At 44.6% G+C, this 22,252-nt stretch overlaps 1 protein-coding gene across 1 annotated transcript; it reads left to right on the top strand.

The window, feature by feature from the left end:
• The first annotated feature begins 5,785 nt into the window (after positions 1-5,785).
• Positions 5,786-11,909, top strand: PTHLH (parathyroid hormone like hormone). The gene is made up of 2 exons (XM_021535198.1): positions 5,786-5,903; positions 11,387-11,909. Exons 1-2 carry the CDS (start codon positions 5,803-5,805, stop codon positions 11,811-11,813), a joined length of 528 nt encoding a protein of 175 aa, XP_021390873.1. The 5' UTR covers positions 5,786-5,802; the 3' UTR covers positions 11,814-11,909.
• Positions 11,910-22,252: the final 10,343 nt, after the last annotated feature.

Here is a 22,252-nt window from a genome sequence, read left to right as displayed (position 1 = left end):
AAAAAATCCAAGAATAACTTCTCAGAATAACTGTTAGGTGGGAATTTTTCCTTTACAAAGCATTTAGTTTTTACCCATTGAAAAATATAAATTCATCACAAATGTAATCAGAAACGGGTTTAGGTCTGGGATGGTAGAGAACTGAGAAACCGAGAGGCCAGGAATTAGGACTCTGAATCAGAGAAAGGGAGGACTTGACCTCTGGTGTCCCAAAGCCCAGATGAGTACATTAACCACTAAGCTATTCCAAGGCAGGAGGTGAGTCTGTCTCATCTCAGAAAAGTGTCTAAAGGGATGGACTTTGTTCCAAATAGCACAAAAACAAATTACAAATCTTCACCCCCCCCCCCCCCCCCCATTTCCCCCTGCTTCTTTAAATTGAATTCTTGTTCTCCAGCCAGCCCAGCTTGGTATTAGTTTTGTGTGAGTTAAACAGACCAGACATGTTTCTTCCTGTTGGTATTTGATAGATATTCAGCAAAAGAAAAAAAAAAAAAAAAAAAAGAAAAAAGAAAAAAAAAAGAGCTCATTCTGTGTTAAGCTATATTTTAAGCTGAAGTCAAGAGCAGACCTAGCCAGAGAGGGAATGTAGGAGCTCAAGGCCATGGCCGCACCACCATGGACAGCGCCCTGGGGCTGGAGCCGGGCCACGCTCCGCCGGCCGCAGCACCGGCACCGCCGGGCGCTGCGGGGCAGCGGCAGCCCCGGGGATCCATCACCGCCTCCTCGCCCTCAAATCTGAAGATTACTCCTTTCGCTGTCTTCTGGATTCTGGGAACCAGACAGAAGATTTGGCAAAGCCCTCCTCAGTTCCACGCAGCTTTTTGTGTTTTTGCTTCACCCCCGCCCTTTCTCCAGTGCATTAAATTAAATGCATATTGTCTAAATAAGCGGCGCATTGTGTCAATGGCTGAGCTGGGGGAACTCCGGCCGCCTCTCGGGTGTGAGAGGCAACTCTGCTCAGCCACTTTTATCACTGTTTGATAAATGAGATTAGTGTGCTCGCATGGAGCACCACGGAACGTCTGGGGCTTGCTGATGGGGAGGGGAAAAGCGGGTTTCTCTTTCTCCTCGAACAATCCTTTCACTCAATGCGAAGATAACACTATGTCAGACGTGGAAGAAGGAGTTTCTCATCCCCGACGGCCACCGGGAAGTCAGAGGAGAGGAGAGCACCCGTCATAAGAGCTGGGCACTGCAGAGTACAGCAGGGCTCGGTCGTGGGCAAAATGAGTGTGTGCTAGAAAGTCTGTGAGCAGTCGTGCCTGCCACCAATTCCCTTCAGCCTTGTCCTTAAGCCCACCCTGGGAGCCTTGGAAAAATATTCTGGGGCTTCGCACCTTGCCTGCAGGGAGCCGCGCTCGCTGGTTTTAACCTCGCTGGATCAGAGAGGTTGAGCAAGTCAGGGTGTTTCTGGTCCTCGCAGGACGAGTCCAGCAATCTCTGTGGTGCCGCTCCCTTCCCTTCCCTTCCCCGCCAGACTCTCCAGCCATCAGCCTGCCTGTGTTTTTTTGCTGAATACCATTTTTTCCACCCTGGGATGACTGGAGAGGTTAAACGCCCCGTCTGAACCGAAGCCCTGGACGGGTGCAACTGAGGTTATAGAAATCCGGGAGGGGAAATGACGAAAACGCTTTATTGTGAATAAAACAAGAGGGAGGAGAGAGAGAGGCGGAACTTCACGGAGGTGAAGGATGGGAAGTTTGCGGAGCTGAGGATTTAGCCCGTCTCCGAGCGCCAGGCGGAGATTTAGTCATTATTTCCCTCTGCCTCCTGAGGCTGCAAGGGCACCTCCTCCCCGAGGAGCTGAACCTGTCCCACTTGCTGGCTTTTGTTTCGCTCCTGAGCGGCTTCTGTTGGGAGCCCAGTCACACACCCGCCCGCACCCCCTGGCCCTATTCCTCGCTCGGGAAAGCCTGGAACAGGGACTTACCCTTTTAGCCAAGCTCCCGGATCAACTTCCTCGTAGAAAAGCTGATTTATGCCTGTTTATACGTATGGAAAAAAGGAGGCAGAAGCCAAGAGCGGCATCCCTCCAAAATCTCATTGTGTTTGAGGCGGGAAGACGGGAGATAGTGGAGTCGGAAAACCTAAAATGATGAGGTTTGCCTTGTCGCGGCAGAGAGGGCTTGGCCAGAAGGGCAAATACGAGTTTTGCCTCATCTCTCGACGGCTGAAGCCTTTCCCGGCTCAGACAAAACCGCCGGTTCTCTCCGCGCATCCCGGCTGGAGAAACAGCGGGCAGCCTCAAGCTGCTCGCCTTGGCGGGGAGCTTTGCCGTCACTGGGGCCCCGGCAGGTGAAAGCCCCACAAAGGTGTGGCATTCTCCCCTCTCCCAAACACTGGGCCAGAGGAGATGCTGCAGGTGGAGGCGGGTCTCTCCCGGGAGAGCATCTCCCGCGGCACCCTCCAGGGAAGGATGACCCAGGTGAGGGGTCTTTTCTCCCCATCCTGCCACGGAGGAGGGCTCAGGCTTGCGGTGAGGCTTGAGACCAGGAGTTTGCTCACGGGTACGTGCGTTTGCTCATTTGTGTACGTGGCAGGTGACAAAAGGCTGTGCCCGTGGTTGCAGATGACAGCCCTCGGGGAGCAGAGGGGTAAGGGGTGCATGAGCTGATAGTGAGTCTCCCAAAAGCCTTTGGCATTGCTCAGGTCCTGAGCATTAGCACAGCCATAGTAGGGTTGTGTTATTTTTTTCTCTTCCCGCTTCCTTTTTTTATTTTTTTTTTTTCCCCAAGCCCACTGAGGCAGAGAAGAGGCAAACTCAGCCATAGGAAGGTTGTTAGTGATGTCACAAGTTTGGTCTTTTCAATAAAAGCAATGGAGAAGGGTCTCCCTCGCTATATATATTAGGGGAAGCTTCTGTTCTTCATAATAAAAAGAGCAGCAAGGGAGAAAAGCACCTGCTTTTAACACCCTTTATTTAGCCGTAATCTGTTACAGGCAGAATCAAAGCTCTGTACGCTGGATTTTTAAAAAGTATTGCTTTTAATTTTTTTTTATTAATTTAACTTTCTTTTTCTTCTTTTTCTTTTTTTTTCTTTTTCTTTTTCTTTTTCTTTTTCTTTTTCTTTTTCTTTTTCTTTTTCTTTTTCTTTTTCTTTTTCTTTTTCTTTTTCTTTTTCTTTTTCTTTTTCTTTTTCTTTTTCTTTTTCTTTTTCTTTTTCTTTTTCTCTTTTCATTTTCCTCCCTCTTAAGCATAGAACATAGTCTTGGAAGCAGTTGCTGAGAAGAGCAACCACTGTTGGCCAGAGTGATCTCTGAGAGGCACAGACAGCTGTAACTCAAGGAAAAGGTGAAGTGATAAATTGAGAAGAAACGTAAGGATTCTGAGTTTATAGAGGCTATTTATTTTTCCTGAGGCTGTAAAGGATGATGTGTGTTGGTTTTTGGTGTATTTTTTTAAAATCATTTCTGGGGAGAGGAAATTCTAAAAATATTTGGTGGAAGTTTTACTTTTAACATGAGCAATACATCTTATGAGTTTGTGGGGCTATTTTCTGGGGATGTCACAATTATTTTTAATTAGTCGAAAGGACAGTGTAAATCAAAGATGCCTATTAGCTACACACTTTAAATTATAGCCTACCAGGTGTTCAGGGAATTTATTTACAGTATTAACGATTTAATGTTTTCAGTATGATTTCTATTTCAGCGCTTATGCTGTCGGTTTTATTTGCCTGCGTAGTGTGGAATCTGGGCTTTTAAATCGTGTCAGCAAGCGTCGTTTAACTTCAAATAACCTGCAGGTAGAAAAAAGCTTCGCTTTGCACCTAAACCTTCTCACAGAACCTGCTTTAATTCGGGGGCAGGATGAGAGGGCGCAATCAACCGGCACGCCTCAGTGTTTTGCTGCGGCTTGTGAGGCTGTTGGGAAAGCATTCCCGGTAAATCAGGCTGTCAGCGGCACAACCAGAGACCCCGGTGCCCCCGCCGCGGTCTCTGGAGGGGCTCCGGGCTCAGCCTGCCGGGATGCTGCGGGCACGGAGCCGGCGGTCCCAGGTGCGCCCGGCACGGCACGGCCCGCGCCGTCGGACGTGAGGAGATCGGCGTGGAGGGCATTCCCTCCGGGAGAGCCGCCGGGGCGGGGGCCAGGGGCGCACTGCCCCTCGGCTCTCTCCCCCAGTCCCCTTGTAGCAGCCGGAGGCAGCTCCTTGCACAAACTGGCTGGAGAGGCGGGCGGGCTGCGTCACCTTCGGGTTTCACACCAGCGCTGTCCCGGGACGGATGGATAAGTTTGGTGCCTCCGTCGCAGGGTGGCCGGCCGGCGGTGCCCACTGGGGTTCGGGACTGGCCGGGGCTGGCCGGGGCTGGCCGGGGCTGGCCGGCCGCCTCCCGCCGTTCCAGGCACCGCTGTCCCGGCAGCCCCGCCGCGCTGCCCGCCTCGCACGGGAGCTCAACCTGACGCAGCGGTTTGCAGGGCCCTGGCCAGGCTGAAGGAGGGCGAAGTGGAAGGCGAAAAAGGGAGAGGAGGAGAAAACTTTCCACTAGTTTACTTTTTTGGCCAAGAGCGCTTGTGTTCATAGACCGCGAGTCCTTCCCCCGGCCCTCCCCCTGAGCTCCCCCCCTCCCTTCACTAGCGTACAATTAGCATCATTAGGAACCGACCCTCCGGCTAATAGGGGAACGGCGACCAACTACGGTAGGTGCGTGCAGGGAAAGGCGGCAGCAGTCCCGGGCAGCGCTTTGGGACTTGACTGAAAAGTGCTCCCAGCGATGGAGGAATCCCCGCGGCAGGGGAGGCGCTGACCCGGGGGTAAACACAAAAAGGGAGAGCTGGAAGGTGAGCGAGAGAGGAGTGCGGCTGCAGAACATGCGGAGAGCTTGGTCGGAATCCTTGGGGTCTGCTGAATGCATGTGCTGTCGGGTCTTTCCCTTTCTTCTCTCCTTTTTGATTGCGGGCCTGGGAAGCGCTGATTCGCAGTCTCCGTTTTGGCTGTGGGTATCCTGCCCTGGCTCTCGCTCTCTCCGCACATGTTCCTAGGGCGCCATCTCTTTGCAAAACCCTCCGTCCTCCCGCAGGTCTCCCAGAGGCTGCTCTGGAGCGTGTGAACATCCCAGGCTGCAGCCCAGTCCAACCTGCCGAGCCAAGCATGCTTCCCAGCCCCTGAGCCTCCCGATCTACCGCTCCTCCCAGGCATCTCGGGCTCTCCAGATAGGCAGCGACCTTTGCTTGTTTCTCTCGTCACCGCTTGTCTATCGCCTTATCACTGTTGGAGACCAAAACTTTCTGCCAGCTGGGGACGTGAACCTGACCCTTTTTTTTTTGTAGAGGTATACTGAAAGACAGATGTGGAGATGCATTCCCCCTCCGCCTCAGTCTATGTGTGTTTGTGTGTCCGCGCGAGTTTACAGAGAAGCGATCAGCTAAGCTGACTTTAGGGAATCTTTCCTTATCTGCAAAGAAGACTTTCTGATGTAATATAAAGCCCTGAGAGAGTGGCTTAGCGGACTAGAACTAAACAGGGCTCGGGGAACTCACTGAGCCCCGCTCCAACGCTGTTGAAATGAGAGCTAGATGCTTTTTGAGCTAATACTGAGAGAGATCTTGCCTGCGGACGGCGAGAGACAGAGAGAGGGAGGGAGGGAGGGAAAGAGGGAGGGAGAGGCAGACAAGCAAGGAAGGGAGAGAGACGGAGAGAAGTTTGGAAGGAGTGAGCCGAGAGTTCAGAAAGTTTGTTTTTCCTTCAGAGCCTCGGAGCTGGTAGAGCTGAAGGGGGACTCCTTGAGGACGGCGCTGGCGCATCTGTCCCTCCGGACTGACCTCTTTTTCCTTGCAGGTTTTAAGTCCCGGAGGGTACAATGTTCGCTAAACTCTTCCAGCAGTGGAGTTTTGCAGTGTTCCTGCTGAGTTATTCCGTGCCCTCCTACGGGAGATCAGTAGAGGGGATCAGCCGCAGACTGTGAGTTTCTCTTTTTCTTTTCTTTTCTTCTTTCCCTTTATTCGTCCTCGCTGCGGCGGCAGGGAGGGAGGAAGGCAGCCCGGGAGGCTCCGCAGCGCTGCCGGCTCCGGCGGGGCCGGCCCGGGTTACCTGCCCCAGGTGCTCACTGGCGCTGCCTGAGAGCCAGGAGAGGCAGAGACAGAGCGCTTTACAGCTTTCTGACCTTGCAAAGTTCTGGGGAGGCGATGTGAAAACTGAGGGGCTTCTCTTCCGACACGCCTGGGTGATTGTTGTGCAGTTGCCCGGGACCCTCGCAGGGAGCATCCCGGTTTATCCAAACGCTGTGTGTTACAATAACTTACAGACATTTCTCGGCTCTGGCATGAAGCCAATGTTGATAGAAGTAGAGGAAACACGCAGAAGTGAGAGCCATCATGACACTGAAGTACTGAACAATTTCTTTGGATTTCTGCCACTTCAGGGGAAAAAATCCCAAGGGAGTCTAGTATCTTACTTATAGGCAGAGGTATATTTTTGATAAATGATAGTGTATCTTAAGACAGTCTGTTCAGGAAATGATCTTTTTGCTTCTTCCCAAATAATCAGCCTGGCTTATAGTAACACCCATTCACAAAGTGCAGAAGCCTCTGCTGATGCAGGAGCAGCTGTCTCACACTTCCAACTCACTGGCTTTCTCTGGACTTGCATCAGATTTTCTCAGGAAGAAACACCTCAGTCACACTGGGGAGGGCTGTATTGTTATTCAGCTCTGAAGGAAGAGAAGCTGGAGCAAGAGTGCTGGAAAATTCGATCATAACTTACAGGGAAACATGACACAGCAAACAATTTCAGATGGGTTTCCTTGTAAGTGTTTTACTACATACATAAGGACAAGACCTCCAAATAGCATTTCCTCTGCCAGTTAGGCCACACACATAAAAATAAAAATGAAAATGAAAATAAAAATAAAAAAAAATAAAAATAAATTTAAAATAAGAATTAAAATTAAAATTAAAATTAAAATTAAAAAATAAAAATTTATATAATAATAATAATAATAATAATAATAATACCCCAAAACATCCAAAATTAAAAAAAAAAAAGCCCCAGGTGAAGCAACTACAGACACACCTAAAGTTTGGCACGAGGCAGAGAACTATTACAAATCTCCTACAGCAAATTGTGTAGAACATGTTATTGCTGATAATTTTACAGTATTATTCTCAGTCCATTAACGTTTAAGTGTTTTGTACTCCTGAAAGCTGTTCTTGGGCTATTTCTTTCTTTTGGGACCATGTTATACAGAGGAATCACATTTCAGTTTCAACAATAAATAAAAAAAAAGAAAATAGTTGAAGTGCAATTAGATGCTGCTATTTTCTTGGCTAGGAAACTCTAAACTGGATCTAAGCCAAATTTTGTTGTTAAAAAAAAATCAGATTTGCAGAGAAATACTCTCTTTTTGAAGTTAGCGTAGTTCTAACACTTGTTTTAAAGGTCAGGATTAGAGGTCTTCCCAGCTTCCCCATTCTGTCCTGACAGAGGGAAGAAAAGTGTAAGCTAACCAGAAAAACACATTTCTCAGCTCCCTCTTTGCTCTGGCATGTAAAACACACACAGGAAACCAGTCAGCTGTCAGTTAGTGGCATTCATGTAGTTTTGTTTGTGGGCATAGCACAAACACAGACACCACACTCAAACACGTGTCCTGTTTTAATATTACCACAAGCTATTCCTAGAGTTAATAGCTAATAACTCATTTAGGCATTGAGATTATTTTTTTTCTCAGTCAAAAACTTAAGACAGTAATGGATGAAAATAGTGAAGCGCATTATTATAGACATGCACAAATAATCAAAATTACATAGGCCTGGTTCTACAGACTTCGCTGAGGCAAATATCTCATGGAAAGCAATAGCAAATTTTCCCAAGAAAATGTTTCCAGACATGTTATTTGTTATAGGAGTGCTATAGCTGCTAAAGAACTTCTGAGAAATCAGTAATGCCTCAAAATGAAATTACATATTTTTATCATTATTTCCAGATATCACAGAATCATGTCCCTAGATCTGTTCAAAATATTTTTCTGAAGCCTGAGATAGGTTGAGCAGATTTCCCTCCCTTTGGAGTCAGTGGCAAGGGCACTCAGTTTTGCAAAATACAGAGAGCTCACTGAATCCTCCTCAGTTATTTTCCTGAATTTAGGATCAGACCCAACATGAACAGTCAAGGATAATAACAGCTAAATAAGAGCAGCTATCTGAGATAGAAAGTGGTAGCTTGAAGAATGTTGCCTTTTAAAAATGCTAGATCTCTCGAGGGGAAAAAAAAAAAGAGGAATGTGCATGAAAAGAGCAGCTTATCTGGAAGTAGTCACAAGTCATGGATTTCTGCTGCTCTCCCCGTGATGAGACACTCAGCCTCAAATGTATACGGTGTACTTGGATCCAGCAATTAGTTTGGATGCTCTGGTCAAGTACATCAAGTACATCAACATCCCTCTCTCGAAAGTGTCTGCCACATGTAAGCTTAGCATTTACTGCTCATGGTTTGGGTACAGGATCCTTTTCCTTGGATGAGAGGTGTGTTTTATAGAAGGATGGAAGGGACCTCTAGTGGGTCATCTTAACCCTAACAACCTAATATTGTTTTCCATATTGTGGCCAATATGTGAATGCAATCATTGCAGTCTCCATTCCCTTCCTGCTCTGAGTGTGTGGGTGAGATATTGTTGATATCTCCATTTTGAAGCACTTCTTACATCAGTCCTCTTGGGCAAGCCTTTCTCCATGACTTAGAAACATAGGAGTTGTTTGAATAACTGAAGCAGAAGGAGGCAGAAGGTCAAAGAGATATGTTTCTACCACATCTTTGTTTCAAGGAGGTTTTTTGATCTAGAGTATAAAAAGGAAGCCGGTAGGCAAAATGTAATCCTTAAGTCTGGCTGAGTAATAAGTCATGTGAAATGTAACACTACATAATGTTATACAATCATCTGGAATAGCAGAATGTTATTTGGGGCTAGACTTGATGCTAAATATCATACAGACATTTAAAGAGAAGCCCACCCTCTTTGGCACACCAATCCCTCACACGTCAATCCCTGCATTATTTTGGAAATGCATACTCACTCAAGATGTAGATCTTGTAATGCTCTCTGACTGCCTTGTGTATACTGGAACCAAATATTTAAGTTTCATCTCTGTAAAATGGAATAGGTTTTCAATCAAGAGAACTTTAATAACAGGCTTTGGAGAGTCAAGATTTTGTCACAGTGGGGAAGCTGACCAAATACACATTAGAGGATTAAGGCAGCTTTGGGTTGTCTGTGATAGAATGAATTATCCTTGGTAGTTCACAAGAGGCAGTAGGAAAGCTTTGCTCATCACATGAGACACTGGTTTATACTCCCTAAGGCACATAGATTTCATATGCTTTCTATGAACTAGAAGAATGAAAGCAAAACTACATTTCCCACGCAAATTTCCTGAGAAAATGAACTACTGAAGCTCAGAATATAACCTGGGTCACACTGGACAGCCTGACAGGCAGCACAGAAGCAGTCACACAGAGGAGCCCAGGGTGCTGGCTTTATTGGCTTACTTGCCAGTCAGACTTGAAAGGTGTTGGAGATGGCTCTTGTTCAAAAAACTTCTGAGGGAGATCACAAGTTCTGTTAATGATCACAGTTGCACTGAAGAAAAAGACACAATATGGGATCAGCTTAGCATTATCACATTGCATTTTTGCTTATGGACATTTAGAAGAGGGGCATAAAATATTTGTCCTGAAGGCTGAAGTCATCCAGAACTGATTTTGGGACACTTAAAACACTGACAATATTTGATTACATGTGTGCTCACAAACCTCTGAGCAAGATTTTGAGCAAGATTTTGACAGTCATCTTCCAGTCTCATTGTGGAACGGGGGAAAGCTGCTGTTTGAACTTTGCACTGAGCAATAGAGATGTAGTATCACTTCAATCCATCACTTGAACCCAATGCTCAAAAAATGTAGCCCTACAAAGACAGAAAATGAAGGGGATGCTCTTAAAACAGAGCTACTTGAAATTGCCAACTTCCAACAGCTCCACCGTTGGTCAAGTCATAAACCTGAAGAGTTTGGCTGAGGGGACTGAGAAAGAGAACATGCAGAACACTCCCAAATATTTTGCATTTTCAAATCTGGTAATGTAGCAAGAAAAGGTGGGATGGGATGGAAAGAAGGAATATTTACTCTCAATGACGTGTCTTCTTCCAGTTCACCCACATGCAGAAACCTTCTTACCCAGCTAATTGACCAAATGATTACAGGACAAGCAAGGCAGTGAATGGAATTTCTTTGGCCAGTGAGAATCCAGTCACATGCCATACCCTGATGCAAGAGAAGAGATTCCATAGCCAAACTCTGCATGCTGGAGTAGAGCAATTGGAAGGATAAACTGTATTATTGCATTTGTGGGAACGTGGCTAAAATCCCAGAGCTTTTGCTCTGTCTGTGGTTCACAGCACAGCTGTGCATCTATTCCACTTCAAGAAAAAGGCATGTATTTTCTCACATTTTCTCTGGTTATTTATTATCCAGGTGTCATTTGTATCTTCTTTCCTCAGATGTTTAATACATTCTTTGCCAGTACAACATCTCTAAAAGACAGATAGCTACTCAACTCCCAGTTCCTTGAAAACAAGACAGAGCTCAGTGTACCAAAAGGTCAGGATGAACTCTGGAAAAACCACTCTAACAAACCAGGATGCTCTTGAAGAAGATCCAGTGAAGAGGGTTAGCATAAAATTCAAGCAGACAAGAAATTTGGCCTCAAAATTCACACTTCAAGCAACACTAGGAGGGCATTTAAAACCATAATTGGACACAAGTGACCAAGCAGTAAATCTACAGGAGTGGCTAATGCTCAGGCTGCCTCCTTGGATAGCTCATCATGGACTGAAGTGCCTGTGCTTTAGGCACCCCAATTCAAATATTTTCCCTTACACTCCTGCAATTGCACTTATTTAAATGTAGGAGTAAAATGTACTTTTATGTGCTTGTTTAAGTTTTTGAAGACTGAGCAGAAGAAAATCACTAGAATGATGCTGTATAAACACTGCTTCCGGCTCCAGTATGTGCTGGGTTTTCCCTTTCTTGCTGCATTATCTGACCCTTTAGTTTTCCTATCTCTGACAACTGCCTTCCTGCTTTTACTGCCTTAAGTGTGATATATTAAGAGCCATGATACTTTCCTAGAACACAACAATGACTAATCCAGCTCTAGTGGTGTGTGATCGGTCAGCTGAGAATTATAGCCCACTTAGGTCTTCTCTGCTGAGAGTAGCTAGTCTGAGGATGAAGCAGGAGTTGCTCCAGCAGTCTGGCTTCACTGGATGTCTCCAAGCCTGGTACCTGGTCACTGTGGTCACCACAGCCAGAGGAGAGAGGAGCTCGGACAAACACTGGGCAATAACAAATTCCTAAACATTTTTTCCCTCTCCTCTCTTTTCTGCCTTTAGCAAACGGGCTGTATCAGAGCACCAGCTATTGCATGACAAGGGCAAGTCAATCCAAGACTTACGAAGAAGAATATTCCTTCAAAATTTAATCGAAGGCGTCAACACTGCAGAGATCCGTGCAACATCAGAGGTGTCACCTAACCCTAAACCTGCCACCAACACGAAGAACTACCCTGTCCGGTTTGGCAGTGAAGATGAGGGTAGATACCTAACTCAGGAGACAAACAAATCACAGACCTACAAGGAGCAGCCCCTGAAGGTCTCAGGGAAGAAAAAGAAAGCAAAGCCTGGAAAACGTAAGGAACAAGAGAAGAAAAAGAGGCGAACCCGCTCAACTTGGCTAAATTCTGGCATGTACGGAGACATCGTGACTGAGAGCCCACTCTTGGACATCTCTGTTACTACACATAATCAAACTTTAAGGTAATTTTGTTATATTCTTTTGGAGAGCATGCCATGTATTTAACTGAAGTTGTTATCCCTTGGTGTGAGAGGCCAAGGCCAAGGCCTGGCTCACGCTGGGAGTAAAAGTAGATCTTTGTGCTCATGACTGGGCAGTGGCTTCAAGCACAGTCTCAAGGTGCTCTCTGCAGGTAAGTGCCTCTTCCACTTTGCACTGGGGACAGAGCCTTTCTTTCCTATGAGACACAATTGATGAAAAATATTGGCAAAATCTGCTTCGTGAAGCTGAGTAGTAAGTGAAGGTAAAAAGGAAGCACATCACTAAATTTTCCCTTCCTGCTTTAACCATAGTATATCTCACATCTTATCTTGGTCCCATACTTGGGCCTCAACAGATTGAAAGCTTTGATTTTTATTTGAGACTTTGTATCTATAAAAATGGCGAAGTTTTCTTTCCTTCCTCTCAAGACCTCCCCTTTTTGGCAACTTTCCTACCCTTGCTTTACAGTTTTTCATTTTACTGTTTAACCTTAGGGGAGAACATGGAAAAATTATCTCTCAGTAATATCTGCAAACAACACAGACCAGCCTTTCACCATAAAACCTTCCTTGCCATTAGGATTTTTTAATTCAGCTCCATCCTTTTGCCAGCTTGTGAAGCAATTACATTGCTGCTTAAAAATGTTTAGCATTGCTCTTGGAGAGGGACATGCTTCCCTCATGCATTACAGTGACGGGTTTTTAGGGTGGTGTCCTGGAGACATCAGCTTAGATGTCCCAAGTGAATCATCCCCTTCCAGTCATCTCAGCTTGAGTGGAAATCTGCATATTTGCAGACAAAGCCAAGTTCAGTTCTCCCCAGATGTTTGCATTTCACCAGCAAACCTCCATCCTTTTCTCTCCTTCTCCCCTTCGCCTTGGCAGAACAGAGACATCAGAGAAGTGCCACTTGCTTGCAGTAAATCCCTTGGAAAGAGACACCAGCTGTGGGATTTACTAAAATCCAGCCTGGGGTTAAGCTTTACAGGCCACAGTTTGCAATGTGCTCCATCACCTCATCTACAGGAGCTGCCAACACCCAGGGCTGGGCACCCAGACCAGAGGCCAGGGTATCCCAGACCATAAACCAGGATATGCCAGACCACAGACCAGTTGGCATGGCTGTAGCAGGTAGGAGGGAAGTAAGAGACACTGGTTTGTCTCATCACCTTAGGAAAGGCAAACTTCAAGATTCTGCTCAGGAGATACCTGAGGTTTCAACAGATATCAAAGGACTGTGTTGGTCAGTATATAACACCTGTCTTGAGCACAAAGAAATCTAGAATATAGGGAAAAACATCCTAGTTACAAAAACATTCAATAGTTACTTCTTTTTCTTGCTGTGCTGTCTTTGTTGTTCATCTAATGAGATATATAAAAAAGCCACAGGTACAATCCTGTTGATTTTCTCAGTTCAGCCTTTCTGTTTGAAGTGTGTCTGGATGGCTCCTTCACTGTGGAGTCCATCCAAATGCAACATTTCTCACTTATTGCTAAAAAGAACCTATATTTTAGATAATTAATTGGGGATGAACAAACAAGGAGAACCCATTGAAAAAAGAAAAGGGAATTCCTCCTTCACAAGTGTGGAGAACATGTTGGTGCAGCCCTAACAAACTTCTAGTACCTGAGTTTTTAATTATCTCAGTAGGCTGGCAAAAGATGAATGATTTAAGCATGATTTTCACTGTATCTCTGTGCTTCTTTTCTGCTGAACACCCTGGATTAAGTCTTCAGGACAATTCTATCTGATTAGTCTTGAAAACAAAATTGTGGGTTTAGGTCCAAAAACAAAATGGACAATAATAATATAAACTCTAGATCTTTTGACCTACTACAAGGAGTATCTCATGGAAGAAGCCAATCTTGAAAACCTAGGTCCAAATCACAGAACACAGCTTGCAAATTATTGTAAGTATAGAGCCCACTGTCAAGATGTGGCTTAGCTTAAACTTTAAAACCAAGCCTAAAATCCAGGCTAAATTGAAAATGTCACCCTCTTAGAAATAGGCCTGAGTAGTGCAGACACACACACACATACACAGCCATGTTGTGTGAATTATGTGCCATTGTTACACCTGTTGGGATATATCCTGAAACGGACCCTAATATTTTTGCTAACTAATTATCAAGGAGCTTCAATGCTAGCATTTCCATTCCAGGCACTTTAAAAGTTATTTCTCATTAACATTCCAGCTATATTCCCATTTAAATTAAATTAAGGTGCTCTTACTTAATTTCCAAAAAACCTTTTGAATGAGAAAACTCCTGAATGATAGATGTAGCTTTCCTTTCAATGTGCACATTAAGGAAACCTTTTAAACTCTCCAGGAGCTGTGTTTTGTTGTGCCTCACACCCACACACTTTTGCTACATGGGATGCTACCCCCAGCTCTGGTGATCAGTCCTGCAGCAGAGAGAATCCCACTCCATCCTGGATCTCCACATTCCACCCTTAGATGTTTCCCAGGGAATCCCTAAAGAACATATGCTGTTCACAGGGACAGAAGGGAAAAAAAAGCCCAACTCTTCAGCATTTCCTGCAGCACCTCTGTGCAACTTCATGTTGGAGTACAAGGAATGCAATGGCAGGGGGAGCAGGCCCTGCTTTGCTCTCATGGGGAGAGAACTCAGCAGCCTGCAGCATTCCCTAGAAAACTCCCAGGTCTCAGGAGTGGGTGCAGCTGATCGCTCCAGCTGGGCTGAATGCAACAGGAACTGGAGGGTAATAAGATGGGATGGTTGCTTTCTTTCAGAACCAAGCTCTCTGGCTCCCAGAGGGAAAGTTTCAGGATTAGAGCCTTTTCACTCAGGCACAGGAAGAGATGCTATCAGGGGTGTGCTGACTCCAAGCCCCAGCCTTTACTCACACATACCACAGCACCCTGCCTAAGGGGTGGTCTATCAGTGGGAAAAGAGACCAAAGAAGCCCCATGGCACTGTTTCATCAGAACATGGCATCACCCCCCAGCAGTTAACATAGCATCACCACAGCATTAACAAGGTCTCAAAACTATTCTTACTTTTCTCCAACTGTATTTTTTTTTTCTTTTCAGCACTTGACATTTTTTTCATAGGGTGATACAATTCTTCTGCCTGTAGCACTCAGGAATCTTCTGACATGAGGTTTTAAATTTAAAAAAAAAGCCCCTTTCCGTTCCTCTGAGGGTACAATGGCCTCAGTGTGTGACAAACTGTGGGTCGTCACGCTTCTAGAGGGCTTGCATTGAGAAAAACATAGCAGAGATCTTGAATAAATGTCTAAAACTGCGACATGGTCAAACAGGCCCTGTTATGGCAGATGGTTACTAGTAAGGCACACCTGTTACAGTCTGTGGCACTCTTGCTATTGTTTCTATGTCCACACATTTGAAGCGAAAAAAATTAAAATCAATTAATTTTTCTGTTTTCCTGTCCTTTCTTTTCTTTGCAGGAGGCGCTGACATTTTCAGCAAGAGATATTCGGAAGACACATTGCAGTATTCTGTAATAGTGAACATATGGGAAGTATTAAAATATTTATTACCTGTAAATATTGTAAATGCTCAGAATAAAACCTTTTCCCCCCATTGCTCTCTGAAACTGCACATTTGGTTATTGTGAATTTTCCTTTTTTTTTTTTTTTCTTGGCTAAGGCTAGGACAATTATTATTGTCACATTTACCATAATTTATTTTGTTGACTGGTGTATTTATTTTGTGAACGTATCTTGGTGCTGCTGACTTTCTATATTTTTTGTAACGTAATGCACTTTAGATATACATATTGAATACATTGATAACTGACATAAAATGTTCCTGTTTTGTGGTTGATTTCAATGAATGCCTACATACAATTGTTCAAACTGATTTTCCTTTGTGCATGTATAATAGCAGTATTTTAAAATTTCTAAAGAATGTCTAATAAAATATAATCTAATTAAATAATGACTCAGAAGGAAAATATGTTGAGAATTTCAAGATCAGGAACAATTCTTTTATTTACTACATCGGAAAATTGTTTTAAATGTAATGTGTTTACATTGGTCTAAACTCCCACATTTTCACATTAGCTTTTACATGAAGATGACTCAGAGTCTATTTTTGTTCCAGTGTTCTAGTTCAAGTTAGCTCGGTTGCTGAACAACCTGGGGGTGATAAAAGGTCCCAGAGCTCAGAGCTCAGTGCAGGGGAAGCAGACTCCCAAGCTGCCAGGCTCCAGCCCTGCAGGGATGAATGAAGCCCTGCACTCCCCAGACTGGAGGGAGTGAGAAGCAGCCCTAGGGGAGGCTTGGCTTCCCCCACTCTGGGAAGGTGCTGGCAGGTCCCAGCCTGCCCAAGCCCAGCCTTGCTGTCCTGGGCTCCCAACACCTCTGCCCCAAGGGCCAAAGCATGAGCAGAGCCTCAGTTCTTCGTGCTTCTGTGTCAGGGGGCAAAACCTGTTTTCTGGGTGAATAGAAGGAGGGAAGAGAGACTGCAAACTGCACCAGGGGACACATCACCAGGTGCTCTTGCATTGCTGGAATAAATTTCCCCCTCTCCCATCACAAAGAAGCCTCATGTGGCTCTCTTTTGAAAACCATCTGCATTAATCCTGCTTCTGCCTCATCTTCATAGATGAGACCAGCTAAGTGAAAGACCCCCTTCAAGACTTCATGTCTACTGGCTGAAGGAAACATGAGAAACAAAATTATAATCTACCATTTTTTCTTGTTTTTACCCCTTTCGCGTTCACAGCAGCTGCTGTGGGGGCAACCTGAGTAAAGGGGATTATTTCACAGAGCTATCTGAACTTCGCAAAGTCCGAATTTCCTCTGTCCCACTCCTTTAACACCAGCAACGTGAGAAAAAGGCAAGCATGGAAAAATAAATTACAAATCCTGGGAATTTTAAGATAGTTCTTGTAATTGTTGCTTTGTTCTGTAGTTGCCAAACTTTTCTTTTTTATTCTTCTTTCCTTTTTTTTAAGTGCCATCTTTTTCCATTGCCAAAGTACAGCCATCATGTAATATAAACCAGATGTATTTCTGCTCCCTACCCAATCTTGCAGAAAACTACCTCCAAGAAAATACTAAAAGCAGGAAAACTTGAGAAAAAATTGCCCATCCTTCCCAACCTACTTCTCTGAAGTGTGAAATTCAATGTTTCATTATGTCCAGTGAATTACAACAGCCACAAAGCACGTGCATGCTGTTTCCTTTTCATATGAAAAATATTAGACATGATGAAGCATAGCACTAAGGAAAAAATGCAGGGTTTCTGCAAATTTTTGACTTGGCCTCCTTGCACATCCTGCCTATTTATAGTATCCAGCTAATGCTTGGATTTATACAACTGAAGTTAACTGCAATATATTCAGAAGACAAATTTGTATCTCAGGATTACCAGCATATCCCAGCTGGAAATAAACCTGAAAGCTCTGGAGGGCAGAGGCAATTTATCTTCATCAGAAAGGATGAGCCTTGGCAGATAGGGACGCAAAGAGCACAAACCAAACCAAAAATCCAAGTATTTAACCTTGGCTCCATAGAAGTGGCCTCCTCATAAGAGGAAAACTGATTTTGAAGTGCCTCTGGTCTGCCTTGTATCCTTCCACTGTCCACTAAGGACTTGTAATTTTTTTCCTAGTTTCCTATAGGTAAAATCTGTAATTATAGAGAGTTTAAGCAAAAGTCCTGTGTTTCTGAAAGACCTTTGCATAGGCCTTACACAATCTGTGTGTGGAGCCTGTGCTTCACAGACTGTTTTGAAAGTCTATGCTGAAGACTCCACCAAGCTGAATGCAATATTTTTTGAGCTCTCATCTTTGCAGGAAAACAAGTCCTGAAGATCCCCATTTCTGAGACAAACTAGAGCAGCTTTGCCTTTCTTGTGCTGGGGGGTAAAATCTACCAGAGATTTCAGTTTCTCAGACAGTTAAACCCTAGTGGTTTAACTAAACCCTAGAGGTTTAACTAGTCTCAAAGACTCCTGCAGGGGTCAGGACATATGAATCAGGACTTACCTTGGTATTTTCTAATGTCCGTGACACCAAATGCTGGAGGAGAAAAGAAATAATGCTCAAACGTCAATATTTCATGTTTTACTGAATGACTTCTAGGAAGGCTGCACTCTTGTATTCATGTCCTTTCAGCTCTGTTTCTCTTGCTCTCTCTATTCCCAGCTAATCCCAGACCTCACCTCCCCCACAGCACCTTCCCTCACCAGTCTCTTGTCTCAGCAAGTCCTTTCTCCACATTCCACCTCACAGCCATTGATCTTGTATTTCTCCAAGCTCTTCATCCCAGCTTTTCTGCTGGTGGGTTGTGCCCTCTCCGCAGCATCCCCACCATCTTCCTCCTGCTCTCTGACCACCTCCCAGCAGGAAGAGCAGCCACAACAGAGTGGGGCAGCTTTCTCCTCACTTTGCTTCACACCACCCTATCCCAGTGCCTTTTCCCAAGCAGCAGCTGTGGGGAAAATCATCCTTTGCCTTCATCGACTATGAGCATCAGTCTGCTCAGATGGCAGGGTCTGCACTCCTGGAGGGTGGTGGAATCTGCACAGAACGGCCACTCATGTACAGGAGCTGAACCATAATGTAGGCTTTTGCTGATAAAGGAGATTCCATTAAACTAGTGTGATTTTTCAGAGGCTTACAGCATGCCAAGATGTTCCTCAAGGTGATAAAAGAGCATTCACTATGCAGAATGATTTTTAATATGGGCTGGTTTTCCTTGGTTTACATTTAAACACGTAAATTTGGCTGAAATCTCCTGAAAGGCAGTTTCCAAGGTTTCAGCTGGAGAGGTCAAATATGAGTCAGAAATACAAAGAAATGAGTGAGGCCAGCGTGTCACATCAGGGGATGGTGGCCTCACTCAGGCACGCCCTAAGCAGCAGTCCTGCCTCCCAGATCCAACCAGCACAGTCTGAAACTGTTCCTGCCCAAGACCTCCAAGGGGAGCACAGGTTTGGCACCCCACCACCACCCTGGTTTTACAGCAGTGTCCGTGTTTACTACAGAACTTAAAAGTGGTTAAGAGACATCACATGCTGACAGCTCTTCCCAGCAGCTCCCCTGTGCTGGATCTCCATCACAGACCTTTCCAGGCTTCGTGCACTTGGCACAGGGAGCTCATCCAACAGTAGAGTTCCTCTCACAGAGTTTGTTTCATGGTCCTTTGTAAATACAGACATTTATATGGCCTTCGAGATACACAAAAAACAACCAGTGCAGTTTATGCTTGTCCTCTGGAATGGCTCTATGCTCTCAAGGAAGGCATTTCAGGCACAGGAACTGCTTGGCTTGGTTTGAAGCATTCCCCACCCCAACCTGTGGACAGCACTACCCCAACACAATGCAGCCACAGTGCAGTGATCATGCCTGTTCACTTATGAGTAAGTGCCCTTGATCTGCTGAGCCACCACAGAGAACTTGGCTTTCTTGCAATAATTCAAAAAGTAGGGGATTGCTGACTGTATTTAGTTACAGCCTTTGAGGGTTTGAAACATTTTGTTATTTGGTCATAATTTACTGCAGAGAAAAAGTGCTATGGTAGTTTCTGTGGAGTCTGAGGAGCTTTGTTTATTTACAAAAGAGATACTACTAGAAAAGGCACAAGCTATCTTTTAAGCACCACAACATGATACCTCCCAAAATAAAATGGGAACCATCAGCATGAGGGGTTGGGCCAGATGAGCAACAAAGTCACTAAAAAGTACATTTTTCAGTACTCTACTGAAACCACCACCAGTTTCTGTGAATAGATTCAAGAACAAAGCAGGGAAAGCGGTACATACATTCTTCCCCAGTTTTAATGGGGAAAGCACTGGGGACTCCTTGGAAAAGAAATTTCATTTTTTTATCCTAGTTATTATTCAAAATGGAGTCAGATTTTCCCACTTTTCTGAAGGTTTGTGAGCTGTGTGAAAAGCTTGGAGCAGAAATGTAAAGCATTGGTGTGTAGCCTGCTCCCCTCCTGCCATTGGATTGGTTGGTTGGTTGATTTTGGTGGTGGTAGTTTTGTTTTGTTTTGTTGGATTTTTTCCCATGGTTGCTTATCCCAGTTTTTTAACCAAGCTATGAACACAGTCACCAGGTAATAAATGACAGGTTTCATATTCACCCAGATAAAGGTGACAATGCTTAAAGACATTTTCTCATGGCCCATCCATACCCCAGGATGCCACTCTGGACACTGACTTCAGTGGAAGCTATGCACACAACTTCCCACACAGTTCACTGAATACATACCCCCTCAAGTCCACTTTTTAAATTGCTTTCCTGGGCAGTTTCCCTCACAATTTTTTTCCTGCAGTTAATGTTAACAAATTTGCTGTGGAAAATGTCTATGATCTAACCTTCTCCATGCCTTTTTTTCCAGATGTGTGAGTGATCCAAAAGAGTGGTTTGCAATGCCTATGCCATGGACAATCCAACAGCTGGATTCTGCTCTCTGACAGGGCAGATGAGCATCCTCTGCACATTCATGGGCCCACTGCTGTGCTGAAGTACAGGCCTGGACTTCAGAGAGCATGTTTGAGGCCATTCTGCATATTGTAGAGCAAGCTTCCTTAAGAAAAACTTCTGAACATTTGAAGGGATATTTTTTTTCCAGTGGAATTTACAGGAAAGCTCTACATATCCACTAAGGAAAATACTTCCTTATGTATTGGAACCACCTTTCTTGCCACGGCTGTGCATCTACAAGCATGTTAGAGGCAGGAGGGATTTGTGGGGATTACTGTTGTTAGAAATACATTTTACATCTGGGTCACTCAAACAGAAAACTAGGGCACAATAAAAGGTAAAACAATCCCATTTTGTCATCTTTTGTATCCATTTTCCCCACTTTGTCACTGCACTAGAGGAGTGAAGATCTACTCTGACCCAGCTCAAGTTTTCATACTGTTAGACATTTTACCCATTTTCATAGACTTGTTCTTGCCCTCCCTAGGGCTAAAAGGCCATGGAAACACACAAGCACTGGCAGCAGCTAACTCTGATCCAAACCAGATCAGACCTTTTCCCAGTAAAAGGAAAAGTGTCTGTGTAACATTCTGTCAGAGGTTCAGGTCAGCAATCAGCTCAACCCCCGTGTGAAGTGAGAATTACCCCCTGGCTCCTCTCATCCAGGCTGGAGAGCACAGGGGTGGTGCCCATCCATGTGAGATGTGGAGCTTAAGCAGCCAATTCCTCAGTCAGGCTTTTAGGCCAGTATCCTTTTGGAATTCTTAGACAAAACAGGGAAGATTTAGGGCTTTGCTGTACCCACTTTAAAATGTCTACAGTTTCCAATGACAGAAGGCAAGAAGAGTCTGTAAACAAATTATTTTCCTTTCTACCTTTTGCATTCTCGTGTTCCTGTTCCAATAAAACCAGGAGAGATTTACCAGGAAAGCACATAGGCTCAATACATTTTTTATAAGATAAAATGGGTTTATCGTGCTTTTGGGGATAATGATGGATCATCTTATTGTGTAGTGATGACATTCCACCAGCACAAATCAAATCACCAGATATGAAGGATAAGACTCCTTGGAACTCCCCAAATATCCTGAGAAATGCACCTTGGGTTGGCAGGCTTGCTGCACAGCCTCGAGCAGTTTGAGTCTCGTAATAAAATGAATCCCACACCACTCCCTACACATAAATAAGCAAGGATTGCATGATTCCTTGAACCACAGAAGGGTTTCGCACATGCACAAGTGATCCATCCCTGATCACAGGAAGGCTCGGGTGTTTGCTGGATACAGAACTTGCCAGTCACTCACAGTGAAACCACAACAACACACAGACTCTGCAGAGAAGGGGGGAAAAAGAAGGCAAGAGCAGGGGCAGAGCCAGCGCCAGAGGCTGGGAGGATGTGTGGGCTCATCTCCTGGGACAGCCAGGACAGAATTACTAACAGCCACATAAAGGATACACAGTTCCAAGTGATTGCTGGGAGGAACTGGCATTGGTATAAAAACTTAACAAAAGTTTGGGATTTTTGAGTGTGAAAGATCCAGAGAAGCTGTTCTTCAAAAGGCCTCTTCTCAAGCAGCCTGGATGTTGTGCAATGGCTACAGGAAGTTCCTTACAGGACAGAGTAGATTTGTTAATATCTAAAACATCAGATCATGAAATAAGATACAGAAAATTATATCCACATTAATGAAATGCAGCTGACATCTACTGATTTTGGATTTTATTTTTGTATTGTACTTACCCTTACATCAGGACTCCATAGGGCTAAGCAGATCCAGAACTCTCAGATTTTCTCAGTTTTAGAGCTCATTATTGGCACAAGAATGAAAACTTTAAATAAATATAGCACAATCACTATGACTGTATTTGAGCTGCTCAAGTAATGATAAGATGACATGGGGTAAATACTAGGAGTTAAGAGCAGCTCTAACAACAGTTGATTCATCACTTATATTTAATCAATTTAAGAGACAGTTTTTATCAGACAAAGATCCA

This window comes from Lonchura striata, chromosome 5, assembly GCF_046129695.1.
Source record: "Lonchura striata isolate bLonStr1 chromosome 5, bLonStr1.mat, whole genome shotgun sequence".
NCBI lineage: Eukaryota > Metazoa > Chordata > Aves > Passeriformes > Estrildidae > Lonchura > Lonchura striata.
This window is presented reverse-complemented; position numbering and strand designations above follow the sequence as displayed.